This window comes from Poecilia latipinna, unplaced genomic scaffold (assembly GCF_001443285.1).
Source record: "Poecilia latipinna isolate Pla-1442-1.1 unplaced genomic scaffold, P_latipinna-1.0 Scaffold369, whole genome shotgun sequence".
Lineage (NCBI taxonomy): Eukaryota > Metazoa > Chordata > Actinopteri > Cyprinodontiformes > Poeciliidae > Poecilia > Poecilia latipinna.
Genome location: NW_015112985.1, coordinates 253,706 through 273,727, shown reverse-complemented (window position 1 = coordinate 273,727; position 20,022 = coordinate 253,706). Strand labels below are relative to the sequence as shown.

At 36.9% G+C, this 20,022-nt stretch overlaps 1 protein-coding gene across 4 annotated transcripts; it reads left to right on the top strand.

Moving 5' to 3' along the window:
- The first annotated feature begins 2,247 nt into the window (after positions 1-2,247).
- Positions 2,248-17,691, top strand: LOC106949900 (uncharacterized). 4 transcript variants are annotated; one of them, XM_015036455.1, is made up of 9 exons: positions 2,248-3,246; positions 8,001-8,088; positions 11,803-12,087; positions 12,364-12,437; positions 12,783-12,960; positions 13,175-13,249; positions 13,935-14,012; positions 14,515-14,780; positions 14,954-17,691. In XM_015036455.1, exons 2-9 carry the CDS (start codon positions 8,022-8,024, stop codon positions 15,041-15,043), a joined length of 1,113 nt encoding a protein of 370 aa, XP_014891941.1. In that variant the 5' UTR covers positions 2,248-3,246; positions 8,001-8,021; the 3' UTR covers positions 15,044-17,691. The 4 variants fall into 4 exon arrangements, with proteins under 4 accessions (XP_014891941.1, XP_014891939.1, XP_014891940.1 ...); XM_015036453.1 differs by lacking the exon at positions 8,001-8,088; XM_015036454.1 differs by lacking the exon at positions 2,248-3,246 and having other exon boundaries at positions 7,617-8,088; positions 13,184-13,249.
- Positions 17,692-20,022: the final 2,331 nt, after the last annotated feature.

The following is a 20,022-nucleotide window of genomic DNA, read 5'->3' as shown; positions in this document are numbered from 1 at the left end:
AAATGATCAAAGCTTCCATAATAGAAAATGTTTTGACTTTAAAAGTAGTTTTTATACTAAGTAGTTCATATTCCGACTTTTGTGTGTAAACTTCGTCCATGCTCCTATAATTAATCTGACTTGTGTGTATTTTTAGATTTTAATGGAAATTTGATCCAACATTTATTAAGACTTTTCTAGTGTAGAACTGAGTTGTTTTTGTATGTTGTGTATTGATAGACTACAAGGTGTTTGATGTCTGCCATCTATTAAGTGTCCATCTTCTAGGATGCCTGTGTTTCCTCTCTTTTCTTTCTGACCCAAAGGTTGTGATAAGTTTGTTGCCGTGGGCGGAAGCTTCAACGTTCCTCTGGGATACACACCGAAATCTACTGACTCTTGGGTGTGGAAGTTTAACACCAAGACAATAATTAACATGAAAGCCGGAAAAGAAGTCATGAAGGATGGGGGTGAAACTCACACAAACGGATCCCTCAAGCTGACAAATCTGAAGAAGGAACAAGAAGGAGTTTACACATCTGAGGTTTTTGATGAAAAAGGAAGAAAACGAGCCACGAAGGAAACAAAATTATGCATAGTAGGTAGGTATAAATGTCTGCAAGTTGCACATTCATCTCTATTTTTGATTCTCTACTTGGTCCTTGGTTTCTTTATTTCCTTATTGAGGAAAGCTGACTGGTTTCTGGATTTTGTCATGATTTTTAATATTCCCCCAACAACGTCTCATCTCTTGGATGTAATCAAACCTCCTCAGATCCTGTGAAGAAGCCTAAACTGAATGAAACATGTCAGGATGAAAAAGTAAAGTTTGAATGCGATCTTAGTCAGGTGAGAACATATTTTTACAACTTTTTAGCTAATAACCACAAGTTGCGGTAACTTTCTTTGAAGCTTTGAATATTTTCTGAAACTCCAAACAAAACCTAAATGCTCATCAAAACTTATGAAGTTTTCTAAAAGGTTTATTCTCTTCAATTCCTCCTGCTGTTCAGATGCAAATTATCTGTACAATTCCTCATGTGAATTTAAAAATTATCATGTCTTCTGGATTTCACAGTTTTTCTTGAGCTTTCCAATCGGTCTTGTTTTCTTATCCTTCTTTAGCAACCTGTTGATATAGTTCTTGAATGGCTTCGGAGCGGTAAAGAGATGGTGGCGAAAACAGAAAGAGTTGTTAAAACTGCCGCGGACACAAAAGGAGACAAATTTGTTTGCAAAGTTTCAAACAAAGTCAGTTCTGAAGAGAGTGACCCTGTTATTCATAGTTGTACAAGTAAGTCCATCCATCCGTCCATCCATCTTCTTTACACCCTTGTCCCTCAGTGGGGTTGGGACACGCAGGATAAACAACCATGCACACACACCCTCACACCTAGGGGCAATTTGGAGAGGCCAATTAACCTGACAGTCATGTTTTTGGACCGTGGGAGGAAACCAGAGTAACCCGAGAAAACCCACGCATCCACAGGGAGAACAAACTCCATGCAGAAATACCGGGGCCGGGAATCGAACCCAGAACCTTCTTGCTGCAAGGCAACAGCTCTGTGCAGCCACTGTGCAAGTAAGTATGCTGGCTAAAAGCTGCTGCTGCTCAATGTGCTCCATAATAACTTTCTACCTAAAACAAGCTTGAAGAAAAATACGTTTTTGCTCAGCAGTAAAAAATGTCTACTTGTGATACATTTTTCTAATTTTTGTTATTTTATTTCTTCCTGCTTTGTTTTTTTTTCAAGGTCTCCTGGATGAACTGCATTTAATCCGTTTCTGGGTTTTTAATGGATTCAGAGTTGGTATGTTTTTAAATTGACATAAATCCATGAAATCCACTAAAATGTCCATAAATCACGAACATTTTTAATAACAGTTGTGCTATAATGTTTCTAGTTCTTGTTCTTCTGCTGACCATCACTGTTACTGTCTGCTGTGTCCGAGTTAAAAGGAAAAGGAAGAAACAACTGAAGAGTCACGTGTCATTTCATTTTATTAATCATTTGTTCAGAATAAGAACTTTGTAGATTAAAGGAGAATTTATTAGAATAATCTGAAATTATCTTAAAGATCTATAAAGAAATAAGTTACAATCATAACTGTGAGAAACGATGGTTGTCCTCTGACTTCCTGTCAGGATTAAAATAATATCCTCACTGAGACTACGTCACAAATAACTGGCTAAATATTTGGCTTTGAGTCCTAATTTCTGCCTCTCTAATCACTGACCAGATGATGAGGAGCTTCCNACATCTTGTGAAGATATGTAAAAGCTGAATTCATATTCATTTAATTATTTATTTAGTTATTTTCATCGAAGCAGGATAATGTTACACTGAGAAATACTAAAAATATAGACTTCAAATGCAAAATCTAATTAATTTGTACAGATTTGTTGAAGCTTAATGTCTCGAGACGATGTTTTTTTTTTTTGCTTTGTTTGTTCGTTGAACCATTTCTGTGTTGATTTGGCCCTAAAAATAACACTTGTGCTATAATGTTTCTAGTTTTTGTTCTTCTGCTGACCGTCACCGTTACTGAGTGCTGTGTCCGAGTTAAAAGGAAAAGGAAGAAACAACTGAAGAGTAACGTGTTATTTCACTTTATTAATCATTTGTTCATAAGAACTTTGTAGATTAAAGGAGAATTTATTAGAATAATCTGAAATTATCTTAATGATCTATAAAGAAATAAGTTACAATCATAACTATAAGAAACGATGGTTGTCCTCTGACTTCCTGTCAGGATTAAAATAATGTCATCACTGAGACTACGTCACAAATAACTGGCTAAATATTTGGCTTTGAGTCCTAATTTCTGCCTCTCTAATCACTGACCAGATGATGTGGAGCTTCCTTTGAAGCGGATCGACACCGAGCAGCCAACATCATCGCCGTCTTCCTCCTCTTCCTAAACATCGTCCTCCTCATCACCACCAGCCATGAGCCAAACGATGTTTCTATACGCTCAGCCGGTGCTGGACAAACATCTGTACAATTGAAACGAGCAATAAAATGTAATGAATGAAATGTTAAAAGTAAATAAAAATACTTGGATGCCATATAAAAGCAGATGTGGGGCCTTTTGGATCACTTCCTTTCAAAACTAACAGAGTCACTGACAGGACATGTGAGGTGTTGTTACAGGAAATGTTACAGGGAAGTTCTTCTTTTCGGCCAAAGACAGCAATGAAGGCATCGGCGTCGCTCTCTGTCGTCTCTGTGTTTTTGCTCTGCAGCTCCACTGTCGCCTCACAAGGTACCAGACTGATAAGAAAATATTTTTTTAACGTTACTACAGGTTGATTTTATGGAGCTTTTCTAGAGTTACAACCGCTGTGTTCTGTATTCCTTATCGCCATCTGCAAATATTTGGTCAAATGTAATATCAGGATTTTCAATTAACTTCCTGGAGGTTTGTGTGAAGTTAAACTCATAGAAAACAGCACCATCAAAAGGACCCTTATGCAAATTTACACGTAATTATTTTCCTTATTCTTATAATTCAGATGGTTTGTGTGTATTTTCATTTGTAGCTGGTCATGACAAAACCAGGAACAAGTCCTGCCAGTGGCTGGTTTGAGTTACTTATAGATTCTGAAATAATGTCAAACACACAGGAGTAAAATAATAATAATATAAATGATATTAGTGAGAAAACAGGCCTCGAAATTAGTCTTTTTACCCAGTGAGCTTTGTCAACCATCCATCTTATTGGCTGAAACCAATAACAAAAGCTTGTGAATAGCCAATGAAGCGCGATATGCTAATCAGCCGTGAGTTTTTCCCACACTCTGAAAGGGATCAAGTGTCCTCTGTAAACAAGCTGAATTCAAATACAAAGCTTACCATTTTAAAATCTCTGAAACTGCTATTTAAAACTATTTCAGTGGTTTGTTAATAACTTCAACTGGTATTCTTTGCAATAAAGGAAAATCCACATTTTCACAGAAATTAGTGGAGGGTTTGTTGGTTTTTTTTTTTTTGACCATTTTCTTTGTTTCTGCCATGGCGACTTGGTCCATTTACTACAACATTGACTTTACTTGTATAGATCACAATCAGTGTTTTCGCATGCTTTATTAAACTACATTGGTAGAGTTAGAGATGATTGTTGTCTGCCATCTAGTGTCCATATTCAAACAATCCTTCTCTTCTTTTGCTTTTTTTTTCTTTCTTTCTTTCTGATCCAAAGCTTGTGACCAATTTGCTGCAGTGGGTGGAAACTTCACTGTTCCTCTGGGACACAGACTAAGACTTCCTGACATTCTTAAGTGGAAGTTAAATGGCAGCGTAATATTTTATAGAAGAACAATGAGGATGGTTGTTGGGAAAAATGATGACATTAATCAAGATGGCTCCCTGAAACTGACAAATCTGCAGAAGGACCAAGCAGGACTTTACACTAGTGAGGTTTTGGATCGAAGTGGAAGACTGCAGACCACGAGGGACACAAATTTATGTGTGCTGGGTAGGTACAAAAATATTTCTGCACAGCTTCCTGAACATCTCTTCACATTTGAAATCTTGCGCTTGATTTTTTTTTTTTTTTTCTTCATTTCCTCACTATTGTCCAAATATTAAGTTCTTGGAAAACTTTAAAACTGTGAGGTCAGGTTGTCGATCCATCAGAAGATCTTAAACATGCAGAATATCAGAATATTTCCATAATATCATCTTGTATTTGATCTAATTGAACCCTCACAGATCCTGTGAAGAAGCCTGAAGTAAAAGCATCATGTCAGGACGGAAACGTGATCTTTCACTGTGTTTCTGGGGCGGTAAGAAGATCTTGTTTTTACGTCTTTTTAACTAACAACCACAAGACTTTCTGTGGAGCTCTGAATGTTTCCTAAAAATCCTCATCCAGTTTCAAGAACGATTAGTCACATTCTTTATTCCTAAACATTTGAAGTACTCTGCTGTTTGGCTGTATTTAAAACACGAAATCAGTATCTCACGTGGCCCTGTCGATGTACAAACCACAGGAAATTATTTCAATACGAGCCAAATATATCGCCTAGTGATTTTCACCCTGGCTTCCGTTTTGAGCTGCGTTTTAATTTCCCCGCAGCAGCCTGCTGATGTTGAGCACGAGTGGCTTCAGAATGGCGCCAAGATGAAGGAAAACAGACGGTGGTTCGAAACGAAAGCAGAGGAAACCAAAGGCGCCGAGTTTGTTTGCAAAGTCTCCAACAAATTCAGTTCTGAAACCAGTGAGCCTGTCATTCATAACTGTGCAGAGACGGGTAAATATGTCGTCTTCACCGTGGCTAATAGCTGCTGTTTGACGATGTGTAGCTCATAACCACGACCTAAAATAAAACAGAATAAGCATAACTGCCCCCCCAAATTGTGTGGCTTTAAGCGAAAATTAAAAAGTTTTCCCCTTGTATTGTTTTTGAAGGATATCCAGATGAACTGGCTGGAATAAATATCTGGGTTTTAACTGGTGCCAGAGTGGGTATGTTTGTAGATTTCTATTAAATTTTAGTTTATTCTGAAACATACTAAAGCTACATACATCATATATATATATTTATAATAGCACAATCTCTGGTGTTTTTTCCTGTCATGTTTCCAGGTTTCATTGTTGTGCTGACCGTCCTTGTCTCTGTTTGTTTTGTCCGAGTTGAAAAGAAGATGACAATGGGACTGAAGGGTGATGTGTTTTTTTTTTCTTCTTCATTTTTTCAAACTGGGTTGTTGAAAGTAAGAACTTCTTGGAAAATATATTAGAGATTTGTTAAATGCCACTATCTACAGTTCTCTGTAAAGGACCAGATCAAAACGTCTGGAGCACTCCAAGGCTCGATGTTAGGCCTACTTCTATTTCTACTTTTATGTTCAAACCTACATTGCAAGGCCTGGTCGTTGCCTTTGTATGCTGTTCCTCTCAAATCAAATCGCACGTCACAGCTCAGGCTCGGCTTTCTCCCATTGACTTGGATTCCCTCCAGCAGAATTTCAACCGAGCCAATCAGCAAACAGAAGAAGTAGTTGACAATGATGTCGATTTTCTGCACTGTTTTAGAATTGAAAAAAGGTCAAATTGTTTAGCCAACATAAATTATGCAGCCAAGAAGCAAACTCAATACTTTTTTATTATTATTATTTAGGATGCGTTGCTGTTTGCTCAATTTATTCCACTTTGCATCCTAATTTATGGCTGATTTTTCATCTCTCAACAGATGAGGAGGAGCTTCCTTTTCAGCGGACCGATACAGAGCATCGCAGTCGTGATCCTCATTTTTTTCCTCTTCAACATCATGACCTCCGGTCATGAGCCAATTTTTTTTTTCTTTTTTTCTTTTTTACATATATTTTTTTTCCAGTCTCTGATTTGACGAATACCTTTTTTTGTGCAAAAATCAAAACAGACTTTGTGCCGTCAGCCATCTTAAGTTTCAGCAACTACAATTTGAACACATTAAAACTCATTAAATCTTGACTAATTTGAAAATATTGTCAAGAGTTTTAACTCAGTAATTTTTTGTTGTTGTTTTGGATGAAGGAAAATAAAATATTTTTCTGCGAATTGCTTATTCTTTAGTGAAGACGTTATCTGTACTGCTGCTATGTGGACACTTTGAAACTGCGCTAAATGTTGTAACAATAAAGTAATATTTCAATTGTTGATTATTTGGGGGGGGGGGAATTTTATGATGTAAAGCACTTTGAACTACATTGTTTCTGAAATCTGCTACACACATAAACTTGATTGATTGATAGATTAAAAACAACAAATACAAAAAAGGTAAAAAATAAATAAAAAGTGCCCCAACCCCCTATACTCTAGTCCTGGTTAATTTTGTACCTGCTGCTTCTTTCCACAACTACAATGTAAAATCTGTTGAGTTTTCACACTCTTGACATGAGGTTAAACCTAGCAGGTTGGTATGCACTGTCAACATGTCGTAACGTGTTTTTCCAAGCCACCTTTGAAGCAACATGAGCGACAAGACACACGCTAGTTTGTTTTAAAACCATGACAGCAAACCAGAAAAAGTCAAATAACTCAGCATAGTTTTCCCCCCCCAAACTAATCGAGTGAGTAGCAGGTAATGTTAGCTAAATGATGACTGGCTAATGCCAATATTATCGTTAAGCTTATTAATAAGAACAGGCTACTAATTTTGTTAACTATGTTCAAAAGTGGGTAGTACTGGTTATATTTACTGGAGTAAGAGTAGTTTTACTGCACTGTATGTTTTTCTTTTACTATAGTAACTATTTCTGCTCTTACTTGATTGATTTTGCCTTTAAAGAAGTTGAGTATAATTACTCAACATTTTATTCATGTCACTGTTTATATCCTTATTGGGTATTTTTGTATCAATAAACATGGCTATTTTCATTTGAGCGGCTACATAAAGGTTTGTTTTATGTGCTTATATTAAAGTAAAAGCTCGTTTACTCGACCCTACCTCCCACGCTCACCGGGAGCGATGGAAGGGTGGTTCGCCCAGGGCGCCAAACGGGCTAGGACCTGCTCTGTGTGTGCAGAAATACTTTATTGTGAGGTTTTGCAAGTATCAACCTGTAAAATAAAGAGAGGGAAAAGAATCTACTGTATCTTAACTGTGTGATCATAAATAAGGAAGTTTTGTAAAAAAAAAAAATCTGATGTTAATCTTAATTCTGAGAGAGCTCAGAACACCAAAGGAGCTTTAATAGCTTTAAATAAGATTTTGAGGTCAACAACACCTGCAGGCCTGTTTCCGAGCATATTTTTTGGTGGTTGCAGGTTAAATGATCTCATTATTAAGTCTGTAGGACAGTAATTATATTTAGTCAACGAGGAAAGAGAAGTAAATAAAGGCACACGCCTCTCCGCTGTTCTAAAAATGACATTTTCTGCTCGCTGTCTTTGTTCTCGCTGCTTTGAAAGTAGACCGGTGGGGGCCTCTTGGATCACTTCCTTTCAAAACCAAGAGCTCGCGCACACAACGTGAGCGATACGAGCCGCTGTGACAGGAAATCACCTCGATGATGGAAAGTTCTTCTTTTCAGCCAAGTGTGAGGAGGACGACGATGAAGATGGCATCGTTTTCTGTCGTCTCGGTGTTTCTGCTCCTCTGCTCCGCCGTCGCCTCCCAAGGTACTGAACGAATAAAGAAATCACTTTTTTACTGTTGGGATTGGAAGATTTAATGGTTGTTTTAAGGATAATGTTTAACTTTAGGAGTTTGTTCTCAGTTAGAAGAATTCTAGATCTTTAACCTCTTTCGTTTTCATGTTTTCTGAAGCAGATATTTGCTCTTTTACGTGTCTGAAAGTACAGATTAATCTACTTGTCATGTTTTCATCTGTTTCTGTTTAGGTTTTCAAGTAAAAAGATGAATTTTTTTATACAAAATGTGCTGCCTTGAAACGAAGGGAAACTAGTTAAGTTCTCAAGGAAAAAGTTTTACCCCTCAACTGAGGCAAGACAATTAAGTGATTTTTATTCAGATTTTTCACAATTGAGTTATTATTGCATAATGTTGTATCTTTAGAGGCTGGAAAAGAAAACATAAAAGCTTTATGAAAGCTTTTATCCAAATTTGTTTAAGTTTTCCAATTTCCCTCTGATTTATTTTATACTTTTTTTATTTCTTTTTTTAAAAAAAAATAAAAATCGGTCGGTTTGGAGTTAAACGTGAAAACAATGAGAGAATCAGGGTTAGGGGAAGAGAGCGCAAGGCGACAGAAAAAGGTCCCGCTGGTGGTGGCGTCGGTCTGAAACGAGGTTACAGCGGACAAACAGGAAGACGTGCAAAAACAGAAATGTTGAGGTGACCCTGCAGAATTACGGTGAAAAAAAGAACATAAACACAGATTATGTGCAAATGTTAAAGAGTTCAGCTTTAAAATAAAAGTTAAAAACTTTAAATACAAGAACCAGACATTATAAAACCACAATTTTAACATTATTTGTTACTAAGATCAATTTTGGATCAGCTGAACCAGGATTGCACAATGTGTTAAAATGCAATCATCAATGCAGAAAGAGCAATATTTGTTAGAATATGACATTTGAAGTGCAATGCATGCACATTTTGCATTAAAAGCTGGAAAGATTATTATTATTATTATTTTTGCACTCGATGCTCAAACATTGAGTGTATTTAGTGGCCGAGTTACTAACACTCGCAAAGCTTGATGAAGGCCAAGAGTCCGGAAATGTGGCTAACTCAGAACATCAAAGAAGAGACTTCCTGATGTTACTAAACCAAATAAAATAAAAGATTTTATAATTCAATGTTGATCAAAACAATTCATTTAATCTACAGTTGAAACCAGATGTTTAAATGCACCATATAAAACGACACAAGTTTTTTTCTCATTGTTCAACGTTAAATCAGACTCAACGTTTTTTATCTCTATTTAGCAAGAAAATTTTTTTAGAGATTGTTTTTTTTTTTTTTTTTTTTTTATTTTCCTCAAATTCAAAAGTTTACCTTCATTTGGTCAGTATCAGAAACGACTGTCTTTTGAATGTTTTGGATTTCCTTCCATGAGTTTCTCCCAGTAGTTTGTTGGAGTTTTGGCCCATTGGTCCAGACAGAACTGCTAGAGTCCATTTTGTAGGCCCCCTCACACACACACACACCTTTCCAGATCTACACACAACCTCTCCATTGGACTCAGATCAGGGCTTTATGATGGCCACACCAAAACATTGACTGTGAAACCATTTTGGCTGTAAATTGAGGTTTATTGACCATCTGGGAGACCAAGCAGTGCTTAAGATTTTACTTATTGATGTCCTTTCATTTTGTTTCAGTATTTCTACATATTTTTCTTTCCTCATGATGCCATCTCTTTTATAAAGTGCACCAGTTCCTCCTGCTGCTGCCACCCCCATAGTTCTCACTATGTTTTCTGGCATTTAGAAAACAGAAATCATTTTGATGATTGTATCTCAGCGAAAACAATTCAATTAATCCTATCTGACTTAAAAGACATAAAGTTTAATTTATTTACGGCCAGACAGTGAGGACAAAGTGTAGTTATTTAATGTACATAAATGTCTGGTCCGATTTAACTTCAGACAGTGAGAGAAAATGCTTATGTGTCTTTTTCTTTTCTTTTTATATGTAAAGATCTACGGAGAAGTAGACTACTCCGTAGATCTTTACATTTAGAGACGATTGAAGTGGTGTGTTTCTGGTAATCACGGAGGAAAGTGGGCTGGATCTTCTAGTTGAGCTGTTGCTCCTCTAAAGGTCATGGATTTCATAACTTTGCGTCTTCTCAGCCTGGTATGAAACTGAAACAAAGCGTCCAGCATCCACCGTCTTCTGGAGTTCAGTTGGAGGTTTCCCTTCAGGTTCTGTGCAGCCGCCCGTTTGGTTTAGCTGCCGTCTCGTCTCGGTGCTACGAGGAAAAGAAGTTCTCCTTTTAGAACGTCACGTCGTGTTCAGATTTGAACATCTGAACTGGAAAGATTCAGAGATTGTGAGATCGGCTTTGAGGTTAGATGCATCACCGTTTTGGTTCCAGTTAGGGAGGATTGTGGTTTTTGACGAAATATCCAGAGATCAGTCGGTCAGAGGTTCCTGCTTCTTTGTTCAGTTTATCTTTAATTTGTATTCTTCTGGTCTAACAAGTCGCAAGAGCAGCTTGCCACAAGGAGGAACCGTGTTCTTATTTTTTACAGCTTCTTATTATCATACTGAGAGATTTTATACTAAATGGTGACTCAGGAAACGATTTATTCACTGCGGCTTTAACTTCACAGAGAATGAAACTCGTTCAAAGGTATTTGGTAATTGCATACCATTTCTGTTCTTTAGAACTTTTGTCATGACTGAGAAAAGTTTCCATCCACCAGAGGAACTTTATTTTTAATATTACACCAGAAAAATGACGCTGCAGCAGGCAGGATCCAGCCGCCCACAGCGAAGGGAGTTCAGGCTTGGCTTTAAAGTCAGAGAACCGTGTGGGAGTGTGTGCCGCTCAGTTTCTGTGGTCAGGGCAGAGAAAACAGGATGCAACACTCACATCATCCAACAGCGGCGAGACGCTGAAACAAAAGATTCAACGCAGAAAGCTGCAGAGTTTCATTTTGACTCGAGGGCTTTGAATCCCAGGTAAACACTAAATGAAGGGAGTGCAAGAAATATTAGTGTAGCTCCATTTTCTCCACCCTGTGCATCAGAAAAGTATTGACACCTTCAGAACCTTTTTCGTTTAAAACGGGCAAGCTTGAATGTATGTTAACGGGATGGTGATCCACCAAAAGCGAGCAGGACATAAAAAATGCAGCCAAAAATCATGTACAGTTTACCAGAGCATTGAGTGATTAAATTATGTTATTCCTAAGTGACATAAAATTTGACGCTATTATGGTCTGCAGTATGGTCTAATGCCAAACGGAGAGAACAAGTGTTTGTTTTCTTTAGTGTCTGTGAATATCTGATTTCTTCTGGTTTACAGTTCTGCTCATCTTTGTATTAATATGTCATAAAAAATAAACGGAAGTGACTAAATGTGACTTAAGGCAGAGCAGAAAGGCCTGTTAACTCCTACTAATATGACAAGAACTTAGACCTGTAGACTTGCCACAGAGCTGCAATAAATAGGTAACACCAAACAATGAGGCAGAAAGAGATTATTGTATTCTGGTGATAGAACCAGGTTCTGGAATGGGTCTGGATTCTCGTGGTTATTCTCAAAGACTACCTGCATTCAGTCATTAAAAAAAAGCTCCAGCAACCTCTCTTTCAGGCTTAGAAGGTCATGAGGTCATTGTTGTCTGTTGTCCATAAAGTCTCCATCTTCTCTTAACCCTGCTCTTCTTCTGCTTCCTTTTCTTTCTGATCCAAAGTTTGTGACGACTATGCTGCAACGGGTCGAAGCTTCAGTGTTCGTCTGGGATACACAAAGAAACCGACTGATAAGCTGAAGTGGAAGTTTAATGTCGCTGTAATATGTATTGTAAAATCTACAACAGAGAAACCTCCTTGTAACAATAACAATTATGGCATTAATGATGATGGATCCCTCAAACTGACTAATCCGAAGAAGGACCAAGAAGGATTTTACATCTCTGAGGTTCACGATATCAATGGAAAAGAACTGCACACGAAGAATTCAAGCTTATGTATACGAGGTAGGTACAAAATATTGCATGTGTTTTTATAGTTCACTAAACATTACTATTTATATTTGACAACCCCTAAGGGATCTTCTTTTTAATTTCCTCATTGAAAATGTCAAAATATTAAGAATTAAGTTGATGTCTTCTTATGAAACTGAGTTTATTGTTTTGATCCACTGGAAGAGCTTAAACATGAACAGAACTTCAGCAGCTCACCGGTTTCTTTGTAATATCTTTCATATTCCCTCAATAACATCTGGTATTTTTGGCCCAATAAAACCTTCTCAGATCCTGTGAAGAAGCCTAAAGTGGAAGCAACATGTAAAGAAGCAAATGTGACATTTAAATGCATTCCTGATAAGGTAAGTTCTTGTTTTGCCTCTTTAAAATCCAAAAAGACTAAATGCTAACTCTGTTTTCTAAAGTTCTTATTCACATGTCCTCTTCCAGTTTTTCAGTCATAAATGATCTGCTAAACCTGCTTTTTCCTTCTCATATGGCCCTGTCAAAGTGAAAGCAGCCAAATATTATTAAGATATGATTCATTTTGATCCTTTGAGATTTGCGTTAAATGTCTGTTGTGTGACTTTAAAAAAAAAATTGTCATTTTATATTGTTCTGAACAGTGCCACTCTATTTTTTCAATGTTTTTCTTGAGCTTTTTTCTTGAACTTTCCAATCAGTCTTTGATTCTTATTTTCCTTTAGACATCCAAGAATGAAATCAAAAAGTACGAATGGCTTCAGAACAATGCTCAGATAAAGAAAACGGACTCGGCTTTTACATTGACAGCTGCAGAAACTAAAGACATCAAATTTGCTTGCAACGTTTCCAATGAAGTCAGTTTTGAAGTCAGTGATCCTGTCACTCATAATTGTGCTACAAGTAAGTATGTTTTGGTTACCATGGCTAAAAGCTACTGTTACTCAATGTGCTCCAGCTAATAACTACTACCTAAAACAAAATGAAGAACAGATTTTTTTTTTTCACTACAGGTTGTGTAGATTAGAAGTGCTCAGTAGTAAATAATGTCTATAGAAAACATGTATTTTAATGCTGGTCATCAGAAGAACTTTTTTTTCCTCTTTTGTTTTTGAAGGTGTCCCAGGTCTCCCAGGTCTTCCAGATGAATTGTGGGGAATAAGTATCTGTGTTTTTATAGGTGGTGGAGGAGGTACGTTTTCAGATTCCTTTAACATCAGTTACTAAGTTACTGCACTACATTGTAGAGATGCTGCACATCTTGTGAAGATATGTAAAAGCTGAATTCATATTCATTTAATTATTTATTTAGTTATTTTCATCGAAGCAGGATAATGTTACACTGAGAAATACTAAAAATATAGACTTCAAATGCAAAACCTAATTAATTTGTACAAATTTGTTGAAGCTTTATGTATCAAGACTATGTTGGTCATGAAGGAAAGTCTTTTTTTATTTAATTTAATTTTATTTTATTTTGCTTTGTTTGTTCGTTGAACCATTTCTGTGTTGATTTGGCCCTAAAAATGTAAATGTCCTGATATTTAAAGTGCCCATGCAATGCACTCTACCAAGATCCCCATTTTGTTTGGAAGAGAAACAGATGCATATTATCACAAACCCTCCACTCTGACTACATAACCTACCTTTGTATCTGCTTCAAGCTACATTTAAAACATGTGAAATGGCCTGTAGCAGATAAAAACTTTAAGATACTCTGGTAAAACTTGATCAATGAAAGTGAACATGTGGGATAAGTCATGACACAAGTGATTTTGTTTAATGTTTTTCTACAGTCATTCTTGACTGAAACAACTTAACCGAATTGTTTGATGTTTTCAATCTATGCCACTGATATTTCTTATCATCTTCATCAGGTATCGTTATATTGCTGATGATCATTGTCATTATTTGCTGCATCCGAACTAAGAGAACAAGGAAACTACGCCTGAAAGGTAATGTACTTAACACAATTGACTCAAAAAATTAACAGTCTTGTCATTAAAGGCTGATGGAAGCAGTTATAACTAACCCATAAAGACCTGAAAAACACCAGCACACACCACTCTTCTTGGGTTATGTGATTAAATCTTCTGGAGCACCTGTGGTCGAGGACAAATATTCTACGGTCAAATTCTTTGTGTTATTTATAAAACATGAACATATTGGGTTTTTTTTGCTTACAACAAACCCAGCTTTACTCAAAAATAATTAAAATGCTTAAGTTTTGTTTATTGACCTAGAGGAATATAATCAGCCAGTACAGTGAAAACTAACTTTTCATATTTGATTGGGCGACAAAAAAATTGCATGAATATGAAAAAGTCAATCAAGTTTCCTGAGCAAATATCAAAACTATGCCCCAGTTAATTTAATGCATAAATTTTATTTCTTTTAAAAAAAAAAAATTATTAAGTAAGTTCCATTGACATTCTTCTGTTCATATTCACTGAGCAGATGAGGAGGAGCTCCGTTTGGAGTGGACCAACACCGATCACCATCCCAATCATCCGCCTCTTCCTGACCATCCTCCTCCTCATCATCCCAACCGTCACCATCATCATCACCATCATCATCACCATCACCACCAGCAGCAGCAGCAGCAACAGGCACCGGGCAACACCGGCCCTCGACAGAGCCGCTCCAAACAAAACCGCCAACCTCGAGCCCGAGCCCCTGAACCCAACGGCCAACCTCAGCCCAGCCCACGGAGAACCGGACAGGTAGGAGCCGCTTGGTTCCTGAAGGGCTTTAGCTCTGACTTTGACTGGATTAAGATTCATTTTTACTGGACTTAGCTTAAAGAAAATGTTTCACTGCTCGATCTGAGCCTGTGTGTTTTCAACTTGTATATATATATTTTTTAATCTGATGTTTTGGTTTTCACTTCCTTTAGGCACAGAAACCTGCCAGTGACGCTGACGATGAGCAGCCTCCTCCTCTTCCTCAGCCCAGAAAGAAAGGCCCCAAAACGCAACTAGATTAAAATTCATCTGAGATAAGTTTAGACACAGACGTTTTATTCCTCCTGATTTTCTGGGCTGCTCCACTTTAATGTTTTTTTTTTGTGTGTGTGTGTGTGTGTGTGTGTGTTCAAACTAAAAAAAACTTCAGTTCATGCAGATTAACAAACTACAACCTGCGATATCGTTGAAAAGCTTTAATGCTGAACTCAAACTAAAAATGTTCAAACTCTTTCTGACTTCTATTAAAATGTCACTTTTGATATTTTCTATGGAGGATAAATCAAATTGAGTAACAAGTTTCCCATATATTGATGGGAACTTCCTTTCAGCTGGCTGAAAGACAGCTAGCTGTTCCTTGACAAACTTTAAATAAGAGTTAAATACTTATCTAGTTAGCATTTAACCACTCATCAATCTCCTACAGTTAGTGCTGTTTTCATACAACAGCTAACATGTAAAGCAGTGACTCATCGAGACTAAAAATATCCTTTTAAAGAGGTTCCTGGCAGAACATAAGCAGTTTTAAACACAATTTAACGCATCAATTAAAGTATGAAAAGGCTTCACACAGATGACTATAGTTGATTGTAAGTCCTTTAAAAATTATTTTAAAGCCACTGAACACATCAGACAGCCTTCAATTGATTCCAAGAAAATGCAGCTGCATTTTGCAAACACCTTTATCCCAGTTCATTTTGGACAATTTCAGAACTAAAAGGCTCGTTTTAACTTTTTTTTCCCCATTAAATGTGTAGCTCAACAGGTAACCACATGTTCTTCGTAATGTGTGGTTACCAAGACCACACATTACCAAGTATCGGTATTCTCCCGTGAATGAGAATACCAAGATATTTGCACTGAAAGACAAATGTAAATTTCTGAACATTCAATTTCAGAATTTGATCTGAAATTGATCAAATTCAGTCTTGAATTTGAAAACAACCACAGTTTGAATTGATCTGATTGAAAAATAACGCTTTATGGGATTTTTCTTTTTACATAATTGAAGGCATTTTGAGGTTTACTGAAAGCCTGTTTTTGTGTGCTCTCAGAACGGTAAACAACTGTATCATCAGCATAGAGGTGAACATTTGAAACAAGAGCTTTAAAGTAGATGATAAAAAAACTGTGGTCTAAGGCCTGACCCTTGAGGAACGCCCATTAAACTGTTAAGCAACCTACAAATTTAACCATCTGCCTGCACATATTCAGATCCACCGCACAATTAGTTGTGTAATTCCTACATCAAAAGAGTCTTTGCATCGATAAGTTCAGTCTTTGTAACTAAAATAACAGTAATGAATGACATAAACAGCATCACACAGTTTAATATGTTGGATCACTTTTGCAGTATTATGAATAATTTATGTTTTTCTGTATATTTGAAACTGATCATGTCGTTTATATATCTATGTATATTTTTTACTTTTTTATTTTCTAAGAGAAAATGAAAACAGAACTTGCTAGGGACAGATTGAAGTGGGAGATGTATTTTGTGGATACAATTTTCAGTTGCTGCATCAAACTATGTGAGAGTTTCTTTGCATGTATGTAAAAACAATGTTGTCATATAACTAATGAATTATGTTTACTTTAAGACAAACTCCTCTTAGTCAAAAAAAACAAAACTATCATGGAGCACATCGTGTGTTTAGTTTGCAAATGGTGGTCAACAGTAGAGATAGGCGGCTAAAATCATTCATTGATATGTGAAAATTTGGAAGTCACAACCTTCTTTAAAAAAAAAAAAAAAACTAAATCCTTTATCATTCTTTGTCTTTTTTAGCATATATTTTAGGAAAGCAAATGTTACATTTAAAATCTTGCGATGCGTTTCTTGTTCTGACGTCTTCTGGTATGCCAGAAGGCTCCAGCTTATTGGTGCGCTTCCATTTAGCCAAACTATCTAACTTTAGTTTCCCGATTTGTTTGTCTTTGTCTGCTTCTGTTTTCTATTTAAATGCTGCTTGTGGTGCATGTTAAGGTACATTAAGGCTGTTCCGAGTTTTCCCACTTGGTGAAATAATATGTCACTTGCCTTTATTTGGTGATGCATGGTGATGCCTTTATTTGTTATACACAAAAGACAAAAGGATCTCAAACTCCATTATTTATCTTTATTGTCTTTGTTCCGTCATTGCATGCTGTAATTTTTTTTGTTCTATTTGTATTTTTAAAAGTCCAAAAATAAAAAATAAAAAACATAGTATGGCAGCAACTGCGATTTGACCTTTTTTCAGACTGACGTTTTCACCTTTGCAAGTGACTTCATTTTCAGATTGAGTGTGCAACCCGGTGATGTCTGCATCTTTCACCATATCCTGTGCATTTTTGCTGAAAATGTGTTTGTGGTTTGCTGCTCTTGTGTGCATTCGCAGAGCGCCGAGTGCAAGATCGCTATCGTGCTTTTGTGTCGACGTGGAGATGTTTTCCTGCAATTGGAGCAATAACTTTGATCGCCATTCACATTGTTATTTTTGTTTTCCTCATTAGTCTTTGCGTTCTGATTACCGGTGAGACTCAAAGGGATCTGGTAACTTGGAAGGAGTTAGTCACATTTGGTGCGTTGGGCATAAATGCTGCTGCACCTTGCATCTCAACACCCACACACAAAACACTGTCGTCCAGTGACAACGTTTAATTGTGTTCACACTTTTCTACAGCAACACAGAAATAGCATCTTTAAAGGCGGTGGTATTCACAGCTTGTATGTCGCTACAGAGAAACAATTAAGTGTGACTTCTCCAAAAAACATCAATGCAATTGTTTTCTAGAAGTTAGCGACTGTTTCTTTGACATTTCTCATCCTTTTTGAAGATAATTTAGATGTTTCTACGCTTATCTAAAGATAAGATTCTATGCTGGAGGATGGTGGTTTTCTTTGTTTTAAAAACAATTTGAATATCTAACCACCACTAGCTGTGAAAGGATTGTCATCTGCATAACACTTATGCCTTTAGATTCTCATGGTTAAAACCTTAGTCAGTAAAGTAGGTTTTTTTTTTTAGTGTGGCACATTTTGCTAAATAAATTCAAAATGTTTATGTTTCAGTTTGGTTTTACATATATATATATATATATATATATATATATATATATATATATATATATATATATATATATATATATATACAATTTTATGCAGCCAGAGTTGTATTCATGCTGGAGGATGTTCGATTGTTTCATTCAGTTTGATGTCAGCATGTAAATTTGTTGCTACAAACAGATGCATAAAGGGAATATCATCTGCATAACGTGGCAGATCATGTTATGCTTTGAGGAAGCATAACTTTTTATGCTTATCTGTAGGAAACATTGCTACTTCTCCTGGAGGACAATGACTATGACTAATGTGAAGAAAATATTTATTCAGCAAAGAAAAGTCCAAAAGTGAAGACATAAGCTGGAGTCTGGGTTCTGCAGAAAGAGGAACCTTTCAGAACTAAGGTTTTATGCAGAACAGTTTCTTGTTTGATACATTTCCATCTAGGAAGAAACATGAAGCTTGATGGGAGCACTTACTCCCTCTGGTGGTTGTTTTTCTGAACTGCAGCAACACAAGGAATGAAACGCTGAACTTGAGGTTAGTAGAAAGTAACAAAAACGTATTTGGAAGCAAAACATTTCTACAAAACATCAGGGATCTTCTAATAATAGATTTTTTCATCTTGTAAAGTCAACACATACACACACACACACACACACACACACACACACACGTTTGTACTGTAAGCATGTCAGGCAGGATCACACATCATGCATCTTTCCAATCATCCACATAAAAACAAACAGCATTATGAAACACATTTTTTAATGTGTTTTTTTTAACACATTTTTTAACACATTTTTCCAATGAACTTTTTCCAAGCATCCCCTCATCATGCTGCTGCCACCACCGTGTTTCACCCATTTGGGGTTTTCATACTGGTAGTTTTCTACCACACATAGTTGTGTTTATTCATTCAGCGGCTTTGTCTTAGCTTCCCTTCATTTTAGTAGTTGCATTCATGCTTAATCCAAATATTTTTCCTAATCCTAACCATTCTCTATTCCTCACCCCAACTATAACCAAAACTTAATTCTAAACCTAAGTAGACCACAGTAGAAGTCCACCCTGAACAAAACAGCCATTTTATTCATAAAATGTTGTGTGTCTTTCTGTTTTTCCCCCATTAGTTATCCCCAACACCCTCAAGGTGTCCCCCCAGGCTCCGTCCCCGGTCGTCCAAGAGGGAAATGACCTCAAGCTTTGCTGCAGCGTCAGTCGAGAACTGACCTTCCCTTCCCTGACCTATTTGTCCGTCTCCTGGTCAGTGAAAAAGGGCACCACCTCTGAGGAAATTCTCAAGTTTGGTCCTCAGCTAGACATCGTCCCAGGTCCAACTTTCACCAGCCGCTACTCTGATGGGGGCCTGCGCTTGGTTTCCGGGAGAGACGGTGTGTTTGAGGTGGTGATTTCCAGAGTCACCGCGTCTGATCAAGGGACTTATGAATGCACTGGGACCGAATGGACATTTGAAAGTGGAGGGAAGTGGGTGAAGATCGCAGAAAGCTCAAAAGAGATGGGGGGCCGTTACTGTCACCTCTGCTTAAACATCTGATCTGTTGGATGGATTATTATTAACACTTAATATGCTAGATTACTTTTGTAACTTTGGGGATCGTGTGTTCTTTTCTGTTTTTGGTAAAGCTGGTTATGTCGTGTTGCATTTTTTTCATTTTATGTCTTTGCGAACCGTTTGATCGTTGAAAAGTGCTCTATGGGTCTGATGTCATTTCCTTTCATTTCCTAATTGTTATTTTTTACTTTTTGAATATGAAAACAAAACTCTCTAGAGTAGTGTCCAGGGAGGAATATGTTCTGAATAAACTTTTCAAACTACTTGTGAGTTTCTTTGTATGTGTGTACATTTTTTATTTTATTTTTTTATTTTGTCAGATAGCTAATAAATTCTAAGGTCTCCGGGAATATACATAAATGCTTACTGGAACATTTTTG

Bases quoted from the DNA above. Each gene is read 5' to 3' on its own strand.
- LOC106949900 (XM_015036452.1), top strand. From the start codon at position 7,977: ATGATGGAAAGTTCTTCTTTTCAGCCAAGTGTGAGGAGGACGACGATG. The intron at 12,438-12,782 runs GTAAGTTCTTGT...ATTTTCCTTTAG, and splicing joins TTAAATGCATTCCTGATAAG to ACATCCAAGAATGAAATCAA. The intron at 13,250-13,934 runs GTACGTTTTCAG...CATCTTCATCAG, and splicing joins TTTTATAGGTGGTGGAGGAG to GTATCGTTATATTGCTGATG.